The sequence below is a fragment of the Solanum lycopersicum genome, chromosome 8 (genome assembly GCF_036512215.1).
Source record: "Solanum lycopersicum chromosome 8, SLM_r2.1".
Lineage (NCBI taxonomy): Eukaryota > Viridiplantae > Streptophyta > Magnoliopsida > Solanales > Solanaceae > Solanum > Solanum lycopersicum.
In genome coordinates, this window is record NC_090807.1 from 67,471,176 (window position 1) to 67,493,126 (window position 21,951).

Here is a 21,951-nt window from a genome sequence, read left to right on the forward strand (position 1 = left end):
TTCAAGGGAACAACTTTTGAGATTCTTTTCACCGTTTGTCCAGTTGAGTCCTCGTGGCAGGGGAATCGATTAGGAAAACTCTCTATGATCTTTCGAATATATACAGAACAGTAGTTAAATAAGACAAGTATCACACACTCACACATCCAAGAAGGGACATGGGGGGAAATGGAGACGAGATGGATCCGAAACTATCATATTTGTAAACACATTTAGTAAGATAAAAACGACTATTATGTGTTGTATATTGTGCTGTCATCAATGAAACCTGCAGGTACCCCTTATCTGTTTTGTGACTGCAGCCATTGAAGGTCTTTTATTTGGATACTGAAAAGTACAGCAAACTGCAAGCTGTAACAGAAGGACCATTTGCTCAGCACTACTCTGGTCATGTTTAGGCAGCAGGGTGTCAAAAACATCGATGACCGGCTTCTCTTGAAACATGGAACGGGTCCACTTAGGTAAATCTACTCCTTTGTTCTTGGTAAATGCATCTAGTGGAGCTTTACCAGTTAATAGTTCCAAGAGCAGAACACCAAAGCTATAGACATCAGACTTTTGTGAGACTTCATGAGCATTTATCACTTCTGGTGCGCGATAACCAGCCACGAGCTCTAGTTTTGTATCAGAAGAGAGAATTCGTGCAATGGAAAACTCAGATAGGCGAACACCTGATAAGGAGTCGGTGAGGAAAACATTGGATGATCTTATGTTTCCATGGCAGAAATCCGAGCCTCGGGAATGGAGAAATTCAATTGCACGGGCAACCCCATATGCTATGCTACTTCTTACTTCCCAGGTAAGTGAGGCCTTGCTCCTACCTTCATTCCCTATATGTTAATATCAAAGTCAAAAGTCAGAACTCTCTATAACAACGTTCAACAAATGTTTTCTAGGGAACCGATTGTTCATGTTATGTTATATAGGGAACTTTTATACCATCATTTTGCTATAGCAACCAAAAAACATCAGAACAAACGACGTTGTTATAGAGAGGAGATATGATTGAAGAAGACATACCATGTAAACGAAAAGCTAAGCTTCCCATTCTAACATAATCATATACAAGAAGAATTTCATTCTGATGCCAACAATAAGCTCTAAGAGTAAGCAAATTTTCATGAACCATCATTCCTACTTCACCAATTTTTTCTATGAATTCTTCCTCAGCTAAGCAACCAACCTTCAATCTTTTCACAGCTACTGCATTTTTCTCCGGCAACTCCGACTTATAACTCGTCCCGAAAACGCCCTTATCTAAAACTCCGGCCGTTGATCGTAACAATTCCTCTAATCCATAGCCTCCATGATCACCAAAAAACACTAATTGAGTGCCCACAATGTCTGTTGGACTCCAAGGCATTGAGTTGTGATCGAATTAGTTGAGGTGCACGTGAGCTGATTCGAATAGCACGATTATCGAGAAAAAGAGGGAAGAAAAATATAGAAATGGGAGATCCTTCAAATGGATTAACGAACAATTGATATTGAAGATTTTGTCAAGGGGATTAAAGGTGTTAAAAAGTCTTTAGGTTAAATGTGAAATAGAAAACATTCTTTTTCTTGATTTGACTTGTTCTTTGGTTGGTGTTCAGATTAATCCAACCACTTTATAATGTTTTAATAACGATTTATGTTTTTTTTAATAATATTTGATAGGTATATCAAATTATTTATTCGGATCTCCTCTTAGAAATGAAATTTGTTTGGTCCTTTTATGGGGTTTCAATACATTCTCGTAGTCAATGTGTATTCGTTCTTGTTGGCTTCAAAGCGAAAATGATAAATAGGCGATGTACCTTCAAATGTTTTTCTTGACTCATCAATTCAATGGAGTTTTTGGAAAGAAAAAGAATTTTTTTAAATTATTTTTTCAAAAAAAAAAATTATGATTCTTAAGAAGTCAACGGACATTTCTTATCAACAATAACAAATAAGAAAGTTCAATGAATTTTCCAGCCAACTAAAGTCGTCAAATTCATTTTTGTAATTGAATTATTCTTAAAACTATTTTTGTAGCTTCATCTTTAATAATGCAACTAGGTCAAGAATTCTAAGGCATGAAATTTGTAAGAAATTACTTTATGATCTCTACTCAAAAGATTTGGCCATATCTAGCTCTCCCACGTTCGAATTTCAATATTATTTTAATTGGTGAAAGTCGAAATGGAGTGTGATGTACTGATATTATCACGTGATACTCTGATATCACGTCAAATTAAGTATATTAAAAAGTCAGTTCAAATAGATGAAAATTGTCAAAAACTTTAAATGAGGCTAAAATTTCTGTCTCATGGGATCATTCTCATCAACATAGACCATGCTTTTAAATGCATAAATGAAAGTGATTCAAAAAACTATATCTACACACACATATGGATGGATCCATTTGTTGGGTACTAATTCATTCATTTGGTGAAATATGCCTATCTTTATAAAGTAAAAATGATAGCTGACTTAAAAATCACATGCTTTCATTTCGTTCTTTAGAATACCAACTATAATCATAAAAATAAAGATATTACATACATTCCAATCTTTATGTATATTATATCATCGATGTTGAACCGCCTTCGACTTTTTTCCTATGCATAATTCTTTCTATTTTAAATCATTTTAGTAAAATTTTTTTATTCCTATTAAATATTTTGAAAGAGCATTGGATGGTATCTAAGTTGGATTCATTTTCTACTCACATAGAGAAAAAGGTTGAAAATGAGGTTCCCTACAAACTCTAATCCCAAGAGACCTAACCCTACATACAAAATTAAAAATGTTTGCAGAAAAGGACACCATCAATTATTTCAAATATTGGTCCATATAATCCATGTGGTGTACCCACTAGCCACTGTTCATGGGCCGTCTATTATCGAAACGAGTTTAAAATTTAAAATTTATGAATTTTTATGATATTTTTAAATTAATATAAAAATAACTTAATTCATGATTAAATATTTGATAAGTTTTGTAATATGTATACAATGATTTAAATGTATGTAAATTTATAACTTATAACTTAGAACCACTTTTCGAGTTTATTTGCATTCATTTAAGTTACTTTATTTTATTAAAATATTTGATATAAATTTTTGTATCAGTAATGAGTAATTTTGTTTATCAAAATTTAAATAAACAAAAAGTATTTCATTTTTATTTTATTGATCACTAATCTACACGCGAATCATTCGATATATTTCTTTCACATTCCTCTTAAAATCCTTCATTTTTATGGCATGTTCTTTTTTACTTTTCTAATTGTAGTTTTGCATTTTTTATTAATCAATAAATAATAATCATTAACTTTAAACAGAAAGAAACAAGGATTATCTTTCCAGCTAATGCTGATCATAAAACTCAAGACACTATGGTCTTCTTTATTATTTTTTAACAAAACTAACAATAGGATTTTTTTTAATAAATCAAATTAAGTGATAAATATTCATTCATCATTAATTTAAAATTTTAGATTCAAATCATTTTTATCAAAAAGGTTTTATATGGAACTTTCTAAACGTAAAATTAAAGACGAATATGAAATGCAAAGTCGAGAGTCATTCTAAAGCAGTCTCATTACCATTACAAGATGTAGTTAGTTTCATATGCTCTTCACAATCTTCACTAATAAAATTACATTAAACATTATAATATAAATATCAAAATTACATTAAACATTATAATATAAATATCAAACGTTAAAATTCAACAATAAACAAAAAAAAAGAATTATAATAATATATCCAACAATAAAGCAAATAATAAGAAAAACATTTTTTTTACAATTACTCTGAAAATCACTACCAAACACAAAAATACACTAAACCAAAAAAATAATAATTAAAACTAAAAAAACTAATAATTTGCGAGCTATTACATTTGAGCGGATTTTTTTTTAGTTAAATAAAATAACTAACAGTGGAAAGCCGTAACAGATCCATCACTGACAGAAATATCAATTCTACATTCAGCTTTACTCTCCACATGATGTGTAAAAAAATGGAGCATTCTAACCCGACCCGCCATTTCCAATCTCGACTCCACTTCCATACTAGATCCGACCCGAAACCCACTCAGCCCATCCGTCACCGTCGGCCCACCCACACTCTCCGGTTGTCCATTCACCGTTAACGGAAACGCCTTCACCGAAAACGTCGCCGCCATATACTGAGTCCGACCCGAATTAATTTTTCCGGCGGGTACAAACATGAACCCGATTCGATTACCCGAATAAAGTAACTGCAGGGAACTGTCATAGTGAGCAAATTCATCGTGATTTGGGTTTTCGATTGAGACGTATTGAGAAAATGTGAAGTTCACGGTGCCGTTCGAGGCGGAGAAAGAGGGAAGCTGAATGGAGTTAACGGTGATAATGGGGGATTTAGGTTTGAAAAGAGTGAAGTAAAGGATGAAGATGATGATGAAGATGAAGATTAAGAAAATTGTTGCAACTATACATGAAGCTAAATTTGTACGTCCACTTGGAGGTTTACGAGATTTAACCATTTTTATTTTCTGTGAAGAAGAAATTCACAAAAATGTTTTGTTTAGAGAAAAAGACAAGTGATTGGGGAAAAAAAATGGAATTTGTGTTGATTTTTGGGTTCAATAAAGTGATATAAAGAGTGTGTGTGAAAATGTGGACTTTCTTTTTGCGTAATTTCTGTTCTTTTTGTCACTTCTTTGAGGGGAATGAGTAATGGTTTGTTCGGATCAGTTTACGTGTATCTCGATAAAATTTTATAGTAACATATTACATACGTATTTAGATAAAATTTAGTGTATATGTATTATTTTGTATTAGCGTAAGTATTTGAGTTATATTGATATTAGTAACATACAAGTTAATTAGGAAAATATGTGCATCGTTTTTGTTTTAATTTGTTTGTCTTGTTTTGATTTGATATGAAGAATAAGTAAATAAAAAGACTTTTAAATTTCGCGATCTTAAATTAAATATATACTAAATGTAAGTCTTGAAAATGTTCTTTTTTAAACGAACTAAAAAAAAAAAAGACAATCAAACTGAAACGGAAGCAATATTTAAGTTACTCATGTGTTAGTAACTTAATTCTATATAATGCAAAGGGACCTAATGCAAATGAAGACTTAGCATAACCATTTTCCAATGAACTATCAAAAAATCCAAAGAAAAAGTATTTATTATTCTATTTAGTAAAATTTAAATATGAAATTCATTAACTTAATCAACCATTGGACCACAATTTAATTACTTTTCACTTTATTTCTTTTTTGAAGTGGATAAGTCCATACATGGGACTCAAAAGCAGATAGAAGAATAAAAGTTTTTAAATGAATTTAAAAGTTGTACCTCAAGTTTTTATAATGCTAGAAAAAAATTGCTTTAGTCATGGATTTCTTTTACCTTAGTAAAGGGAGATTCATTTCATCAAATATGGGAGACAGAGAGGCAATTTTATACTTCAAAAACTATTTATAATAGGTATCTTTTACCTCATTTTTCACTTTTACTTTTCAAGCCACGCGTGATGAGCTCAACTTTTAACATTGCGCCAAGGCTAACTAAAATCCTTTAGTAAACATAAAATTTCACAAGTTAGTGTTAGTGCTGCTTACTGAGAGAAGGCATTTGATAGCTTTTGTACATAAAATTCAGTATCACTTTACTCATTGAGAAAGGATACATGACAACTGTTTTACAAATAACAGCTTGTTTTATTTATTATTTATTGCATATTGCAACTTCTGCTCCATATTTGAATAACCACCTTATTGGTAATGAACAGAAGTTGAGAGGGAAAAAAAGGTTTCCGACCATAGACGGACAAGGTCAGTCATCAACCTTTTCTATCTCCATTCAGTCCATTTATATATATATATATGGACCGAACGCTATATACATACAACAGAATTGAAGATACATACTTACAATCCTTAGGAAGATTTATATTTTAGCTTCTCAAGCTTGATATCCATGAGCTTGTAGACAGTTTCAAGAAATGTAGCTTCAGTCATGCCAGGAAGCATAGAATCTTCAGCATCACGAATGATTTCCTCGATTACAGATTCCTTGTTCAAGGTTTCCCTGCACATCATATTTCCAATGTCGAATGGTGTAAGTCCTGTCTCTACCCCTTTCTTCAGAAGCATGGTTGAGATACGAAGAGTACGAGCACATTCAACAGACAAATCCAATCCGTAAAATTTAAGAAGGCCGATGTCTTGTTCAGCATCCAGTGATTTGATATACTTGATAGTTTCTGGAGAGTAAGGTTTACGGGCTTGTGGCCAATAGAGCCAATCAAAGGTGCAATCTTCAAACTGCAGATAACAAATTTGTGAGTGCAAATCTTGAAAGGAAGTAAATGTTGAATTAGTATAAATGCTAAAAAAAAAAATAGAAAGATAAAAGTTTCAGTTTTGACAGTGGAGGTTCTTGGACATTATGAATCGGGGCTATGATACATATATAGAAAATATCATAGATATTTAGAAAGTTCAAAGACTTCTTTCAACAATTTAAAGGAGGGAAACTGGACCTAAAGATACGAGAGGCAATATATGCAGCAATACATGCAGGGAAGGAACAAATTATTGCATTCAAACTAGGCACCTCGAAGTTTCTCCACATCAGGGAAATCATAACTGAAACATTAGAAGAATCCACAAGGCATAGAAATGGAGTTGTGCAGTTGTACCTTAGGGTTCTAAGAACTTCCCACACTCTATAATCAAGTTAGTGCAAATGGAAAATTACTCACAAGGAAGATCATAAGTTCGTAGCATTTCTGATCATTGTCAAACAACATTGAAAGGAATAACACAATCATAACTTACATTCTCAGGCAAGCAGTAGCCATGGTCAATTGGTGTAAGCACGATTCGTCCTTCTTTCCCTTCCCTGCTCACAAGAATATTCCCAGCATGCCTATCAGCATTTGCTGTTCTTATGTCAAAGACAGTAATCTTATGGACTTCCTCAACAGGAAATATCCCTGGACCCATATCCTCACAATTTCCTTCATTCTTCATAAACAGCTGCAGTGAGCCAATTTTGGTATATTCAGATGACCACTCAAATCCATCAGGATGATGAAATGTATTGTGCAAGCACTGAACCATAACAGTGGGAGGCACACCGGAAAAGCCTATCTCACAATTGGACAATGTTCGTTGCCCGGTCCTTGGATGGTCCAGAAGGAAAGCTGCAACCTCCCTGAATGCACCTTCTCCAACTCGGGTTCCCCTTTTCAACCCTTCACCGTTGGTAGATAAAGGTAGCCCTTGAGGGTTATTCACAGCTAGCGGTTCCTCATCAATAGGCTTAAAAATGGCAACATACTTGTTGCCAGACCCGTCCTGCATGAAATAAGTTCCTCCAGTCCCTTCAGATGATCGGATAGGTATATTGCCTTTCGTCAATCCATCACATGCAGAGTTGATCATGTCCCAGATATATCCTGGAAGTTCAACATTTGGATCAACAACAAAAGGTTCCAACACCAAATTTGTATCAGGTGTCTTCTTGGAGAAGGACTGTAACTCCCTGGATGGTTCATGTTCACCCTGACTTTGGGTCTCCTCATGCCAATTAGCTGCAACAACAGAAAGTTCAACATCCCTCTCGGCATGCTTAGCCCGAAGCTTTGCAAATTTCTGAACTACCAAGTGAATCACTGCATCAGCAGTAATATCATCGATGAGCTTCTGATCCTCAAGCTTCTCACCATTACAGAATAGCTCTTGAACCTTAAGTTCCTCACCAAAGTCTTTACCTTTCTTCAATATGGTACGTTTAAGGTACCCAATATCTTGATGCCTGTCAACAGGGAATTCAAATTCCATGCCACAAGTGGTCCTAACAGTGATGACGAGGAGATCAGAGATCTTGAAGACCATATGCAACACATTCCCATTACTGACTCCATAGTCCCTGACCAATGATTCATTTCTTGCCAGCTCTCTGCCACCAAAAACTAGCTTCTGCATCTTAACTACAAACCCTTTACAAGTTTGGAGCTTAAGTTTCACTTCACCAATCGAATCAGACTCCAACACGCGCATTGGAATCACAGAACCAGCCACAGTGATATATATTACAATTGATTCATTTGTGCAAAGCGGCAATGGGCCATAGATATGTCTTGTAGCCCGGACAGACTCTTCCTGAACCGGACTCAAAGCCACATCAACAGCAGACATTGTGATGATTATCCAAGGCTTTACACACCAGCCTCAAGATTTTCTTCAACCCCTATCCTCCTTAATGACTATATGAGTGTTCAAATATCTCAAACAGGGCATCAACCATGTACAAGGTTGCTTAATCTTAAATCCTCAATGCAGAAATGTAATTCCCCTTTTACCAAAAGACTCTACCCTTTCTTACCCAGAAAACAAAGAACAGAAAATAGGTAAAACCAAAATACAAATAAAAGGAACTCAAAGCAATCAAGACCAAAGATTCAAACTTTTACAATCCTAAACTGCAATAAATGAAATACCCAAATAAATATTGATCCAAAACTCCTCAGAAATACAGAGCTTAAAGATCAAGAATCTAAGTAAACCTTCAACAATTCAATTCTTTGGGGAATTTTATCAAACAGGTCACACGCACAAAAGGGTGCAAAGAAACTAGATTGCTTAGGCTCTGGGGACAAATTTTTTTTTTGCTTTTCCACAGGATAGTGGATTCTTTACCAGTAGGAAAGAATCAAAAGGCAAATGGGTCAAAGAATAAAAGCTTATATATTGCTACATGGTAAGGGAAGGATTTGATTAAAAAAAAAAAGGGGGATCTTTTTTTTTTCTTCTTAATTATCCTCCCTGCATTTCCCGGAATTGGATATCGGAGCTTGGTTGTATGACTTGGTTACATGTCGGAAAATTGAAACAGTATCCGATTTATTCGCCGGCCTTTTGAAGTTTTCCGGTAGAAATGTCAATGAAGGGGGAAAGTGAAGAGTGGAAGAAGCGGAATTATAGCCGTTAGCTTAGCTTATTTGCTATTGACTATATTATGATGACTCATATAAAAGTGTATATTCACAAACTTAGCTTTATTTCAATTTATTATTTATAAACTTTACTTTATATTTAACTTTATTTATCCATATCTTACTGACACTCAAAACTTTTTTCCTTTCTCGTCCGTAATGATATAATCACTATAATTTTATAAATAATTACGGAGAGAATAAGAGGTAATAATAATAGAATAAATGTGTCATGCATACTTTATTATGAGCTATCAAAGCACGGCTTAGTCAATCGTTTAAATGAATTCGGAAAGAATAGGAAATAATAATAGAGTACATCTGTCCCAAAGTACTTAGCCACGAAATATTAAATCACGCTTATTTAATCAATAATCGAATAAAATATCTTCAAATAATTTTAAAAATAAGAAAAAATTGTTCTTAATTTTTCGTCTGGTGCATGATACTTGTATAAACAGATTGTAGTTTAAAATTTGAAGTTTCTGATTTGTTTACGTTAAGATCAAATTATATTAAATGTGTTCACAATTATATATATATATATATATATATATTATTTTTTAATATATAAATATATATATGAGTACAGAGAATACTATTAAATTCTTGTGAACTCATAAATAATGGGGTAAAACTTTGGATCTGCATACAAGTATTGAGACGGACTAAATTCGATGTATGACTAAGAATAATTTTTTTTTATTCAAATTCAACATCATTAATTAGGAAAATTATTTATTGATTTATCATAATTGGTAGATTATCAATTTGTTCCTTGAGATATATACTTTTAGCACATTTAACCTTTACTTTAATTAATTAAAATGTATGTTTTTACTCCCATTATATGGAAAATATGTTATATTTAATCTATTTTAAGAAATACATTATCCTCAAATATGCAGTAACAATACGAGTTTAATATAACCTATGGATAAATTAAGTGATAAAACTATTACTATTTGTGGGGGATGCTATTTTTAATCATAATTTGGGTAACATCTTTGTTATACTAAAAAAACATCATGTTAATTGAACTTTTTAAATTTTAAATTCAATGTATTGCACAAAAAAAAAGGACCAAATTGTTGAGTGACATAACAAACACCTTGGCTTTAGGAATGGGTTCCAAATTAGTATTACAAATCCAGAAAATCTCTCTTAAAAATCAACAATTAACTAATTCTAATTAATTATTACTCTCCTTTCAATATCTACAGTAAAAGTAAAATAGTAAAAACTGGTCCTTCTTTTGAAGTGGATTTGTAATTATCGATCTGATATTCAAATTATAAAAATGAAAAAAATGATTAGAGAGTACTTTATTTTTTAATAGTTGGTATATTACACGATAAGAATAATATAAACACAAATAATACTGAGTGAAAGCAAATAAATTAGATGCAAAAATATTTTTTTAAAAAAATCATCCATAATGAGCGATTAGTCAAACATCTTTCTTTGCATAGAAAGTCATGATTTATTTTTCATATATTTATATTGAATATTAAATGTTTTTAATAAATTTTTCGACTTAGCCCTGTATCAACCAAACAAAAATGAGAAAATGTTGCATAGATTTGAAGTTGAGTCACTAACATATTATAAATTATAACAAAGAGAATCAAATAGATTTATTTGATATCTAAGAAGATATGATATCTGAATTATGATTTGCTTTATGTTTAATTAGCTTAATGATGCATCACATTTTTTTTCTCCTTTAAACTTTGAGTCACTATTGAAACTTTGAAATCTATTTTAAAAATAAAATAAATTAGAATAAAGCAGAGGACAAGTGGACAAGAGTTTACGTTTGAGTAGATGTGCTTGTAAATGCTAAGTTCTTATATTTAATATGTATTTTTTTAATTGTCAAATTTTAAATTTAAATCATGAATATAAAATTGTTTATATTAAAGAATTTTATATTTCTAATATGAGAGTATATTATGATAATAAAAGTGATGGTGGCGTATAAGCCTTTTATAAAATATAACTACACTTTAAACTCTTTTTTTAAAAAAAATATTAATTTTAACGAAGCTAGATAATTTTTGTTCAAAAACAATGTATTTATATTAAGAAAGAATGAGACATAAGGTCGGTTCACTTCCCTTAGACCGTTGAGGGTGGCTTTGAGTCAGACCTTTGTCTTCTTTTCTTTTTATTTTCAGCTTTATAATTTTTATTTTATTTTTGAATTTTCAAATTTGAATTATTTCTTTTAGTTCTCTTTTTTTTATTTGGGTCAAAATGGATGATAGTTTATAAATAAGTTGCAACTCTGACTATATAATATAATGCGTTAACAATTTAACTATACTTCAATTTCAAATAAGTTGGTAGAGAAAATATTTGAGTTAATGGTCAAAAATATAATTGAATTATCGAATTTTTGCAAGTTTCATACATTAATTGTCTATCGTTCAATTTATTAGTCAAACTATCACTTTATTTGTATTAACACACACCTAGATGTTGAGTTGGTTTATGCTCACTTATTGTCGAGTAGAATAATAATAGGCCAAATTAGGATCGAGGTGTGTTTTAATACAAAGGGAGTGAGTGTTTAGGAGGTCATTACAGATCATGCCACATAGGACTCATTGCAGATTGTTAGAGAAACTACTCAAGCTGAATGCACTTAGCAGAAAAAGTTGACATTGCAGAAATAACAAAGCTACATGTAAAGACACAAAGAATGATATACTATCTATACAATGGCCATATATTCACAATTGTCTCTAAGTTGAACCTATCTGGTGCTTTGAGCTAACATGTCTTGCAGGTTCATAGGGTAACACATAGGTGTATGCAGGCTGGACCAGACGTTGTCAGCGAGGATAGCATTCACAGCATCAGTCGGATGGAATTGATCCCACCAGATGTGGCTAGAGGCGTTACTGCACGCCATTTCAGGGGAAACACACATGATCCAACCTTTATATTCACCTAAACCACAGCAAGCCTCATCTGTCACATTGAAACCTATAATGAAAATTGAAAAAAACAGTTTGTCAGATTTGAACTTCTCGCCTGACATGTCCTGTGAAATGAGATCCTACACATTGCCTCACCATAACGGTTGTAATTCTGAATAATGTCCATTGAACCTTCAAATGCATCGCAGAATATGATAGTGGCATCAACAAGCTCTTCATTTAGTTCAGAAACCATATATCTTACAGCAAAAATCATGTCATTTATGTTCTTGACACACTCCCCATTCTCGCTACTGTACAACCATAAGTAGTAAGGTGCACAGCCTGTTGGAGCCAGTCCCATTACAACCACTTTTCTCACTTTGTCATTGTACAGGTTCTGTGGCACCAGTACATACACGTTAGAAGGAAAACATTAACCAGCAAAGTAACCTAATATCTGCACATTGAACTTAATAATCGTGGAAACAATGCAGGGGAAATTGAAACATATAATGCATGATAGAGGGAGCAAAGAGGCTAGATGGTTTGTATAAAGCTGCAAAATGTCGAAGAAGGCAACTGCATAAAGAAGACAGTATTAAGATTTTGTATAGAACAACACTGCACCTTGATCTGTTGTTTAATCGTCTGTGCTAAAAACTGGTTGAAACTCCATGGCAGGTAAACAGTTAAAACATTTGAGGCATTCGGGATATAGTAGTGAATGAAGTCATTGCTCCCAATCGAAATGTAAAACAAGCAATGCTGACCCTGCATAAACACTAATCTAATTTAACTACTACAAAATCAATAATCATAAAATGTAGTACGTGGAAATTGATTCGTATAAGATAAAACATTACCACTTCCGAGCCAGTTGAGAATATAATATCAACACCAGCAGAAAGATAATTGTACCCAAGAACCATCTGTTCTAAAAAATCAGACTGTACTAGATAGCTAGGCACAAATGGTAATCCAAGATGCAGCGCTGGTACAATCAGAATGGACAAGAAACAATGGATAGAAAATTAGCTATCTTTAACCAAAAGATCCTAAGAATTCATCATTGAATTCCACAAAACCAGTACAAGCATTTTGAGCTTGAATAGGATAAATGACGAGAAATTTACAGCAAAAGATCCGTCCGCCGATTCACTGAAAATCGAACAATTCTTTCTCAAAGAAAATTAATCAAACAAGTAGCAGTATCAAATTTCAAAAGAGACAAGATATTAACAGAAAAAGATCATGAACCATTTCATTAAGAGTTCAATCTTTTCTCTCTCTCGAACGCGTAGCAGTCTCTGTTTCAAAACTCAATAGTCGAACAACAAAAAATCGAAACTTTCCCCAAATTTCACTACCCAATAGTTAAATTTTCCACAAATCCCAAAAACCAAATTGATAAATGCCAGAAAGTTCAAGAACAGAGTGATGAAAAAAAAGATAACTGCTTTTGGTGGGAGGTATAACTAACTTGAAACCATGAATATTTTCCATTAACATTGACCCGAAAATTGCAACATTCACAAAATTAGCAAAAAAACCTTACATATCGGAATTCTACTAACAAATATCAAGAAATTTAAATCAGACGAAATTATAAAAACTTACCATCCTTATCTGTGAGAGTAAAACGTTTCGTGTTCGGCTCTTTCACCTTTAGTCCGAAAATAATTTCCACATTGATTGCATTTATTACTTTCAACGGTCTCAATCTGGCGGTGTACAAGTTTGTAATGATCTTTAAGCTCAGCATCGTTGCGGTATTTCTTCTGGCAGCCAATAAAATCGCACTTTGAATTAGTTGTTGAAGGAGGATCTCTAAGTAGATCATTTTTCTTTCTATCAGAGTAAACATCATAACGAGACGACATAGGAGAAGGTTGAAATGATTTTTGTGTTTCTAAAAGAGAATTACAGAAACTTTGTGTATACCACTAAAATAAAAAAGTTAACTACATCTTTGTATTAGTGTCCAAGTCTGAAGCTGTTACTAACTGCTAGTAACTAACTAACAAGCTCTGTAGAATCACCCAGCTTCACAAAATACCCACTTACAGACCTTTTTTTTTTTTTTAAATTGGTTATCAGAATTTGATATTCCTATCATAAATGGATTACTTAAAAAGGTTTTTTATTTTTTACCCTCTAGAAAAAAATAAAAAATGTTTTTTTCTAAAAAAATGTTTTTATTTTTATTTTTACTAATCAAATACTAAAAAATATTTTTCACCTACTAACTAGACATGAGAAAATAAATTTTAAATTACTTTCTTTTTCAAAAAACATTATTTACGATGAAAAACGTTTTTCTTCCTACCAAACCAATTATACGATATTCAGTTGTCAAATGTTCTCTTCCAATAAGGTGAATGGAAATTTTCTTTATTCAATAGAACAACTTTCATGTATAGCATAAAAATTATATTTATGCTGTTATAGTTATACTTTATACTTGTATAATTGCGATTCATAACAAGATTTTTTTTTTATAGAGCTTTTGATTTGTTACACACATCCAATTTTATACAAATTGTTTAGTTTTGTATAAATTCATATATATATATTGTAATTTATATAATAAAATATTTATTTGTACAATATAATTATATTGGACGAAAATATATGTATTCGTATTTGTATATATATTTTTTCTCTCACTTTATACAAACACAAAAGTATTTTATACATTTTATATTGAAATGACTAATTTGTATATCGAAAATGACTAGGTGTATATAATTTCTTTCTATATAATTCGATTCAATTGTATATAATTGTCATATACAACGAATTACACTATATATGTTTGCTAATTATGTAAACTTTGCTATATCAGAATTATATATGAAATTGATATATATATATATATATATATATATATATGTGATGTCCATGTTAATAGGGGAAGTATGTTTGGGCTTGTCCAAATCCTTATCCGAATTGAAATAGGTATAATTGCAGGCGTCCCTATATATACTTATAATATGTACCTCTTGTCTTGACCTAGATCAAGAAGAAATGGCAGGCGGCTGGGCAGATTTGCCCATTGATCTTCTTGTTGAGATTGCAAATCGTATTGACGTGCTCAAAGATTTCATTGTTTTTACTTGTGTTTGTACCTCTTGGAAAATTGCTGCCCCAAAGGATAAATTTGATGTGTTTTCCCCTCAAGTTCCCTTGTTAATGTTGGCTGATAAAGATAACGATTATCGAGAATACTATTCACTTTCCAAGAAGAAAGTTTCCAGTATATTCCTGCCTGAAGCTAGAGGACGAGAGTGTTGTCCATCCGAGGGATGGCTCTGCACCATGGAAGATAGTACCGGAGACATGAACTTGTTACATGCTTTGTCCCGTATCGAAATTCAACTTCCTTCGCGAGATGACTTAATGGCTTCGAACGGTCTAGGAGATGATCAAGTGTTATGGGACTGGACGGTTAAGGCCGTCTTATCTGCCAATCCTTCTATTACATCAGACTACATATTGGTGGTTATGTATCATGCAAATATTAATCGTTTGGCTTTTTGGCGACCTGGAGATCTCAATTGGACTAATATTAATATTAGCGTGGACAGAATGGGTGATATCATGGATATGAATTATTATAAAGGTAAATTCTATTATGTTACTGTTGGGGGTGAATTCTGGGTTTTTGAAGTTCCAGGGCCTACCACCCCCAAACTCAAACCAACTGTAGAGTCACAATTGCTTTATTGGTGTGAAGATGATATCTTCCGTCATCATTCAGTTCAGTATTACCTAGTCGAGCTATCTGGTGCACTATCATTTGTTATTCGATATGCCTGTCAATTTGAGGATCATAGATATAAGACCTATAAATTTGAAGTCTTTGAAGTAGATTTAGTCAAGGGTGAATTAAAGATGGAGCCGATTAAAACCTTGGGAAATTTGGCCGTTTTTTTGGGTTCTAATGCATCATGTTCCATTGAATCGTCTAAATTTATTGGAATTAAGCCTAATTATATATATTTTACGGATGATTGGCATGAGAAATTTCGCTGCTTAGATGGTGCTGGGAGAGATATGGGAGCTTACAATTTCGAAGATGGGAAAATTGAATCTATTTATTCCGATTTATCACTAAGTCATATTTGTCCACCAGCTTGGATTATGCCATTTCGAATAATGTGATTCCTAGTTTGTCGGATTATATTTTTTTTCCATACCGTTAATCTATTTTTTCTTCTTAGTTTGTTATTTTTTAAAATTTAGTTTGCAAATTTTAACTCTATCATTTGATTCCTACTTAACATTTTATCTCCTATGAAATTGAATAACTTTATTGTTAGAACGGAAAAAGATCTAAAATATGCTCGGAGTATTGCAAATGGTACAAAACTATCCTCCATACACCTATGGGCTTCAAAATGTCTTTCTCATACACCTATTGGCTTCAAAATATGCTTATTTGACGGTTTTAAATTTAAACTGTTTAAATATTTCTTTTAAATACTTGGCGCTCAACTATTGATTATAATTTAATTTATTAATATCATTTATAAACCATATAACTATCCACTCATTAATAATTAAATTCTATCCATTTAATAAACTAATTCTAATATCAAAATAGACCTAAACACTACTAAAACACGATGAAATTATTCGAGTCTGAATCAAATCCCAATTTAATTTAGGTTGAGCCGCATATTAAGGAAGACACTTTTGAAGTTTTCCGGTAGAAATGTCAATGAAGGGGGAAAGTGAAGAGTGGAAGAAGCGGAATTATAGCCGTTAGCTTAGCTTATTTGCTATTGACTATATTATGATGACTCATATAAAAGTGTATATTCACAAACTTAGCTTTATTTCAATTTATTATTTATAAACTTTACTTTATATTTAACTTTATTTATCCATATTTTACTGACACTCAAAACTTTTTTCCTTTTTCGTCCGTAATGATATAATCAGTATAATTTTATAAATAATTGCGGAGAGAATAAAAGGTAATAATAATAGAATAAATGTGTCACGCGTACTTTATTATGAGCTATCAAAGCACGGCTTAGTCAATCGTTTAAATGAATTCGGAAAGAATAGGAAATAATAATAGAGTACATCTGTCCCAAAGTACTTAGCCACGAAATATTAAATCACGCTTATTTAATCAATAGTCGAATAAAATATCTTCAAATAATTTTAAAAATAAGAAAAAATTGTTCTTAATTTTTCGTCTGGTGCATGATACTTGTATAAACAGATTGTAGTTTAAAATTTGAAGTTTCTGATTTGTTTACGTTAAGATCAAATTATATTAAATGTGTTCACAATTAATTATATATATATATATTTATTATTTTTTAATATATAAATATATATATGAGTACAGAGAATACTATTAGATTCTTGTGAACTCATAAATAATGGAGTAAAACTTTGGATCTGCATACAGACGGACTAAATTCGATGTATGACTAAGAATAATTTTTTTTTATTCAAATTCAACATCATTAATTAGGAAAATTATTTATTGATTTATCATAATTGGTAGATTATCAATTTGTTCCTTGAGATATATACTTTTAGCACATTTAACCTTTACTTTAATTAATTAAAATGTATGTTTTTACTCCCATTATATGGAAAATATGTTATATTTAATCTATTTTAAGAAATACATTATCCTCAAATATGCAGTAACAATACGAGTTTAATATAACCTATGGATAAATTAAGTGATAAAACTATTACTATTTGTGGGGGATGCTATTTTTAATCATAATTTGGGTAACATCTTTGTTATACTAAAAAAACATCATGTTAATTGAACTTTTTAAATTTTAAATTCAATGTATTGCACAAAAAAAAAGGACCAAATTGTTGAGTGACATAACAAACACCTTGGCTTTAGGAATGGGTTCCAAATTAGTATTACAAATCCAGAAAATCTCTCTTAAAAATCAACAATTAACTAATTCTAATTAATTATTACTCTCCTTTCAATATCTACAGTAAAAGTAAAATAGTAAAAACTGGTCCTTCTTTTGAAGTGGATTTGTAATTATCGATCTGATATTCAAATTATAAAAATGAAAAAAATGATTAGAGAGTACTTTATTTTTTAATAGTTGGTATATTACACGATAAGAATAATATAAACACAAATAATACTGAGTGAAAGCAAATAAATTAGATGCAAAAATATTTTTTTAAAAAAATCATCCATAATGAGCGATTAGTCAAACATCTTTCTTTGCATAGAAAGTCATGATTTATTTTTCATATATTTATATTGAATATTAAATGTTTTTAATAAATTTTTCGACTTAGCCCTGTATCAACCAAACAAAAATGAGAAAATGTTGCATAGATTTGAAGTTGAGTCACTAACATATTATAAATTATAACAAAGAGAATCAAATAGATTTATTTGATATCTAAGAAGATATGATATCTGAATTATGATTTGCTTTATGTTTAATTAGCTTAATGATGCATCACATTTTTTTTCTCCTTTAAACTTTGAGTCACTATTGAAACTTTGAAATCTATTTTAAAAATAAAATAAATTAGAATAAAGCAGAGGACAAGTGGACAAGAGTTTACGTTTGAGTAGATGTGCTTGTAAATGCTAAGTTCTTATATTTAATATGTATTTTTTTAATTGTCAAATTTTAAATTTAAATCATGAATATAAAATTGTTTATATTAAAGAATTTTATATTTCTAATATGAGAGTATATTATGATAATAAAAGTGATGGTGGCGTATAAGCCTTTTATAAAATATAACTACACTTTAAACTCTTTTTTTAAAAAAAATATTAATTTTAACGAAGCTAGATAATTTTTGTTCAAAAACAATGTATTTATATTAAGAAAGAATGAGACATAAGGTCGGTTCACTTCCCTTAGACCGTTGAGGGTGGCTTTGAGTCAGACCTTTGTCTTCTTTTCTTTTTATTTTCAGCTTTATAATTTTTATTTTATTTTTGAATTTTCAAATTTGAATTATTTCTTTTAGTTCTCTTTTTTTTATTTGGGTCAAAATGGATGATAGTTTATAAATAAGTTGCAACTCTGACTATATAATATAATGCGTTAACAATTTAACTATACTTCAATTTCAAATAAGTTGGTAGAGAAAATATTTGAGTTAATGGTCAAAAATATAATTGAATTATCGAATTTTTGCAAGTTTCATACATTAATTGTCTATCGTTCAATTTATTAGTCAAACTATCACTTTATTTGTATTAACACACACCTAGATGTTGAGTTGGTTTATGCTCACTTATTGTCGAGTAGAATAATAATAGGCCAAATTAGGATCGAGGTGTGTTTTAATACAAAGGGAGTGAGTGTTTAGGAGGTCATTACAGATCATGCCACATAGGACTCATTGCAGATTGTTAGAGAAACTACTCAAGCTGAATGCACTTAGCAGAAAAAGTTGACATTGCAGAAATAACAAAGCTACATGTAAAGACACAAAGAATGATATACTATCTATACAATGGCCATATATTCACAATTGTCTCTAAGTTGAACCTATCTGGTGCTTTGAGCTAACATGTCTTGCAGGTTCATAGGGTAACACATAGGTGTATGCAGGCTGGACCAGACGTTGTCAGCGAGGATAGCATTCACAGCATCAGTCGGATGGAATTGATCCCACCAGATGTGGCTAGAGGCGTTACTGCACGCCATTTCAGGGGAAACACACATGATCCAACCTTTATATTCACCTAAACCACAGCAAGCCTCATCTGTCACATTGAAACCTATAATGAAAATTGAAAAAAACAGTTTGTCAGATTTGAACTTCTCGCCTGACATGTCCTGTGAAATGAGATCCTACACATTGCCTCACCATAACGGTTGTAATTCTGAATAATGTCCATTGAACCTTCAAATGCATCGCAGAATATGATAGTGGCATCAACAAGCTCTTCATTTAGTTCAGAAACCATATATCTTACAGCAAAATTCAACTCCAAAATCATGTCGTTTATGTTCTTGACACACTCCCCATTCTCGCTACTGTACAACCATAAGTAGTAAGGTGCACAGCCTATTGGAGCCAGTCCCATTACAACCACTTTTCTCACCTGGTCATTGTACAGGTTCTGCGGCACCAGTACATACACGTTAGAAGAAACATTAACCAGCAAAGTAGCCTAATATCTGCACGTTGAACTTAATAATCTTGGAAACAATGAGCCTAAGGAAACATATAATGCATGATAGAGGGAGCAAAGAGGCTAAATGGTTTGTATAAAGCTGCAAAACTCATTACATATGAAAGCAAAATGTCGAAGAAGGCAACTGCATAAAGAAGACAGTATTAAGATTTTGTATAGAACAAAACTGCACCTTGATCTCCTGTTTAATCGTCTGTGCTAGAAACTGGTTGAAACTCCATGGCAGGTAAACATTTTGAACATTTGAGGCATTCAGGAGATAGTAGTGAATGAAGTCATTGCTCCCAATCGAAATGTAAAACAAGGAATTAGATATCAGATCAGTAGTTGCATCCTCACCAATATTCACTATAAACTGCTGAACAGTGTCAGTAACTTGTTCTATTTGCTGTGCAAGTGAGATATGCTGACCCTGCACAAACACTAATCTAGCTTAACTAAAATGTAGTAGGTAAAAACTGATTCGTATATGATTTATATAAAACTATACCAATTCCGAGCCACTTGAGAATATAATGCCAGCACCTGCAGAAGCATAATTAACCCCAAGAACCATCTCTTTAATAGAACCAGCCTGTCCTAGATAGCTAGGCACAAATGGTAACCCAAGACGCACCGCTGATAAAATCAAAATGCACAAGAAACAATGAATAGAAAATTAGCTATCTTTAACCAAAAGGTCCTAGGAATTCATCATTGAATTCCACAAAACCAGTACAAACATTTTGAGATTGAATAGGATAAAAGACAAGAAATTTACAGCAAAAGATCCACAGGTCGATTCATTGAAAGTCATATAGATAATCTCAAAGACAATTACTCAAACACGTAGCAGTCTCAAATATCATTTCATTGAAAGTTCAATCTTTTTCTCTCTCGGACAATTAATCAAACACGTACCAGTCTCAACACTCAAAACTCTGAGCCAAAAAAATGGAAACTTTTCCCCAAATTTCACTACCCAATAGTTCAATTTTCCACAAAAACCAAACACCCCTTTGATAAAATTACCTAGATAATCGACTGGGATTCTTCCATTGCAGAATCGACCAGTAGGTTGATGAGTATCAAAATCACGACCATAAGGAAGCCTATCAGCACGAGCAAAAGTCCCAAGAAAGTTATTCGTACCACAATCAACAGAAGAATCACCAATAATGAATAGAGCCGGAACAAGAGGAGCAGTAGGAGGACGAAAAATTGGAGAGGAAGAGGTCGGAAAAGACTGGTTTAATGACGGAAAATCAAAAACAGAATCATGGGTTATGAGATCTTGAGGGTAAATGAGAGCTTTAGCTTCTGGGTATACGAAAAAGCTGAAGATGAACAGAATCTTGATTACAGAGAAATCCATGGCGGATACAGAGAGTGAGTGAGGAAGACGAAGAAGAAAAAGTTAACTGCTTTTGGCGGGAGAGTATAACCACCCTGTTAATTTTCTTTTCCCAAATTGTCCTTATATTATAGTTGCACGCTATTACTTTCTTTTTATGTCAATTTCCATGATATTTTTCGTTTTATGAAATTTTTATTTTTTATTTTGAGCCTACTTGTGAATATAGATTTTCTTGATTTTTAAAATAAAGTTTATATATTTAAAAATTATGTAAATAGAATATTATAAATTATAATAATTAATAATATAAAATATTTAATAAATATATAATTAAAAAAATTATTTGACTAAGGATTTTCAAATACCTTCATATTATTTTTAAAAAATAAGATATATATCCTATAAAGGTTTAAATACATTATTATTGTAAGAATAAAAATTAAACGAACTAAAAACAAACATCTCCTCTTGAGACTAGCACGAGGTTAAAATGCAAAGAAGACTCACTTTGAATTTTATGAATTGGACTCA

At 31.7% G+C, this 21,951-nt stretch overlaps 6 protein-coding genes across 6 annotated transcripts; 1 reads left to right on the plus strand and 5 right to left on the minus strand.

The window, feature by feature from the left end:
• Positions 1-69: 69 nt before the first annotated feature.
• On the minus strand, positions 70-1,723 carry LOC101253710 (probable inactive receptor kinase At1g48480). The gene is made up of 2 exons (XM_004246047.5): positions 1,021-1,723; positions 70-830 (listed from the first exon to the last, which is right to left on the minus strand). The coding sequence occupies exons 1-2, from the start codon at positions 1,361-1,363 to the stop codon at positions 259-261; spliced, it is 915 nt and encodes a 304-aa protein (XP_004246095.1). The 5' UTR covers positions 1,364-1,723; the 3' UTR covers positions 70-258.
• Positions 1,724-3,753: 2,030 nt separating this feature from the next.
• Positions 3,754-4,624, minus strand: LOC101253920 (uncharacterized). Its single transcript, XM_004245460.5, has one exon. The coding sequence runs from the start codon at positions 4,498-4,500 to the stop codon at positions 3,907-3,909; it is 594 nt and encodes a 197-aa protein (XP_004245508.1). The 5' UTR covers positions 4,501-4,624; the 3' UTR covers positions 3,754-3,906.
• Positions 4,625-5,613: 989 nt separating this feature from the next.
• On the minus strand, positions 5,614-9,123 carry LOC101253609 (phosphatidylinositol 4-kinase gamma 4-like). The gene is made up of 2 exons (XM_004245459.5): positions 6,814-9,123; positions 5,614-6,297 (listed from the first exon to the last, which is right to left on the minus strand). The coding sequence occupies exons 1-2, from the start codon at positions 8,176-8,178 to the stop codon at positions 5,911-5,913; spliced, it is 1,752 nt and encodes a 583-aa protein (XP_004245507.1). The 5' UTR covers positions 8,179-9,123; the 3' UTR covers positions 5,614-5,910.
• A 2,356-nt stretch (positions 9,124-11,479) lies between these two features.
• On the minus strand, positions 11,480-13,875 carry LOC109119277 (GDSL esterase/lipase At1g71691-like). The gene is made up of 5 exons (XM_069287850.1): positions 13,523-13,875; positions 12,769-12,896; positions 12,533-12,676; positions 12,059-12,302; positions 11,480-11,969 (listed from the first exon to the last, which is right to left on the minus strand). Exons 1-5 carry the CDS (start codon positions 13,770-13,772, stop codon positions 11,737-11,739), a joined length of 999 nt encoding a protein of 332 aa, XP_069143951.1. The 5' UTR covers positions 13,773-13,875; the 3' UTR covers positions 11,480-11,736.
• Positions 13,876-14,821: 946 nt separating this feature from the next.
• Positions 14,822-16,188, plus strand: LOC101257647 (putative F-box protein At3g25750). Its single transcript, XM_004253318.2, has one exon. It carries the CDS (start codon positions 14,933-14,935, stop codon positions 16,067-16,069), a length of 1,137 nt encoding a protein of 378 aa, XP_004253366.1. The 5' UTR covers positions 14,822-14,932; the 3' UTR covers positions 16,070-16,188.
• Positions 16,189-19,174: 2,986 nt separating this feature from the next.
• On the minus strand, positions 19,175-21,526 carry LOC101253409 (GDSL esterase/lipase At1g71691-like). The gene is made up of 5 exons (XM_069288649.1): positions 21,096-21,526; positions 20,575-20,702; positions 20,257-20,496; positions 19,754-20,009; positions 19,175-19,664 (listed from the first exon to the last, which is right to left on the minus strand). Exons 1-5 carry the CDS (start codon positions 21,436-21,438, stop codon positions 19,432-19,434), a joined length of 1,200 nt encoding a protein of 399 aa, XP_069144750.1. The 5' UTR covers positions 21,439-21,526; the 3' UTR covers positions 19,175-19,431.
• Positions 21,527-21,951: the final 425 nt, after the last annotated feature.

Excerpts from the sequence above, each read along its gene's own strand:
- LOC101253710 (XM_004246047.5), bottom strand. The coding sequence starts at position 1,363 with ATGCCTTGGAGTCCAACAGACATTGTGGGCACTCAATTAGTGTTTTTT. Across the intron at positions 831-1,020 it reads CTTAGCTTTTCGTTTACATG|GGAATGAAGGTAGGAGCAAG; the intron begins GTATGTCTTCTT and ends ATTAACATATAG.
- LOC101253920 (XM_004245460.5), bottom strand. The coding sequence starts at position 4,500 with ATGGTTAAATCTCGTAAACCTCCAAGTGGACGTACAAATTTAGCTTCA.
- LOC101253609 (XM_004245459.5), bottom strand. The coding sequence starts at position 8,178 with ATGTCTGCTGTTGATGTGGCTTTGAGTCCGGTTCAGGAAGAGTCTGTC. Across the intron at positions 6,298-6,813 it reads GCTACTGCTTGCCTGAGAAT|TTTGAAGATTGCACCTTTGA; the intron begins GTAAGTTATGAT and ends TGTTATCTGCAG.
- LOC109119277 (XM_069287850.1), bottom strand. The coding sequence starts at position 13,772 with ATGATGTTTACTCTGATAGAAAGAAAAATGATCTACTTAGAGATCCTC. Across the intron at positions 12,897-13,522 it reads TACTCTCACAGATAAGGATG|CGCTGCATCTTGGATTACCA; the intron begins GTAAGTTTTTAT and ends TGATTGTACCAG. Across the intron at positions 11,970-12,058 it reads TCAGAATTACAACCGTTATG|GTTTCAATGTGACAGATGAG; the intron begins GTGAGGCAATGT and ends TTTTCATTATAG.
- LOC101257647 (XM_004253318.2), top strand. The coding sequence starts at position 14,933 with ATGGCAGGCGGCTGGGCAGATTTGCCCATTGATCTTCTTGTTGAGATT.
- LOC101253409 (XM_069288649.1), bottom strand. The coding sequence starts at position 21,438 with ATGGATTTCTCTGTAATCAAGATTCTGTTCATCTTCAGCTTTTTCGTA. Across the intron at positions 20,703-21,095 it reads AATCCCAGTCGATTATCTAG|CGGTGCGTCTTGGGTTACCA; the intron begins GTAATTTTATCA and ends TGATTTTATCAG. Across the intron at positions 19,665-19,753 it reads TCAGAATTACAACCGTTATG|GTTTCAATGTGACAGATGAG; the intron begins GTGAGGCAATGT and ends TTTTCATTATAG.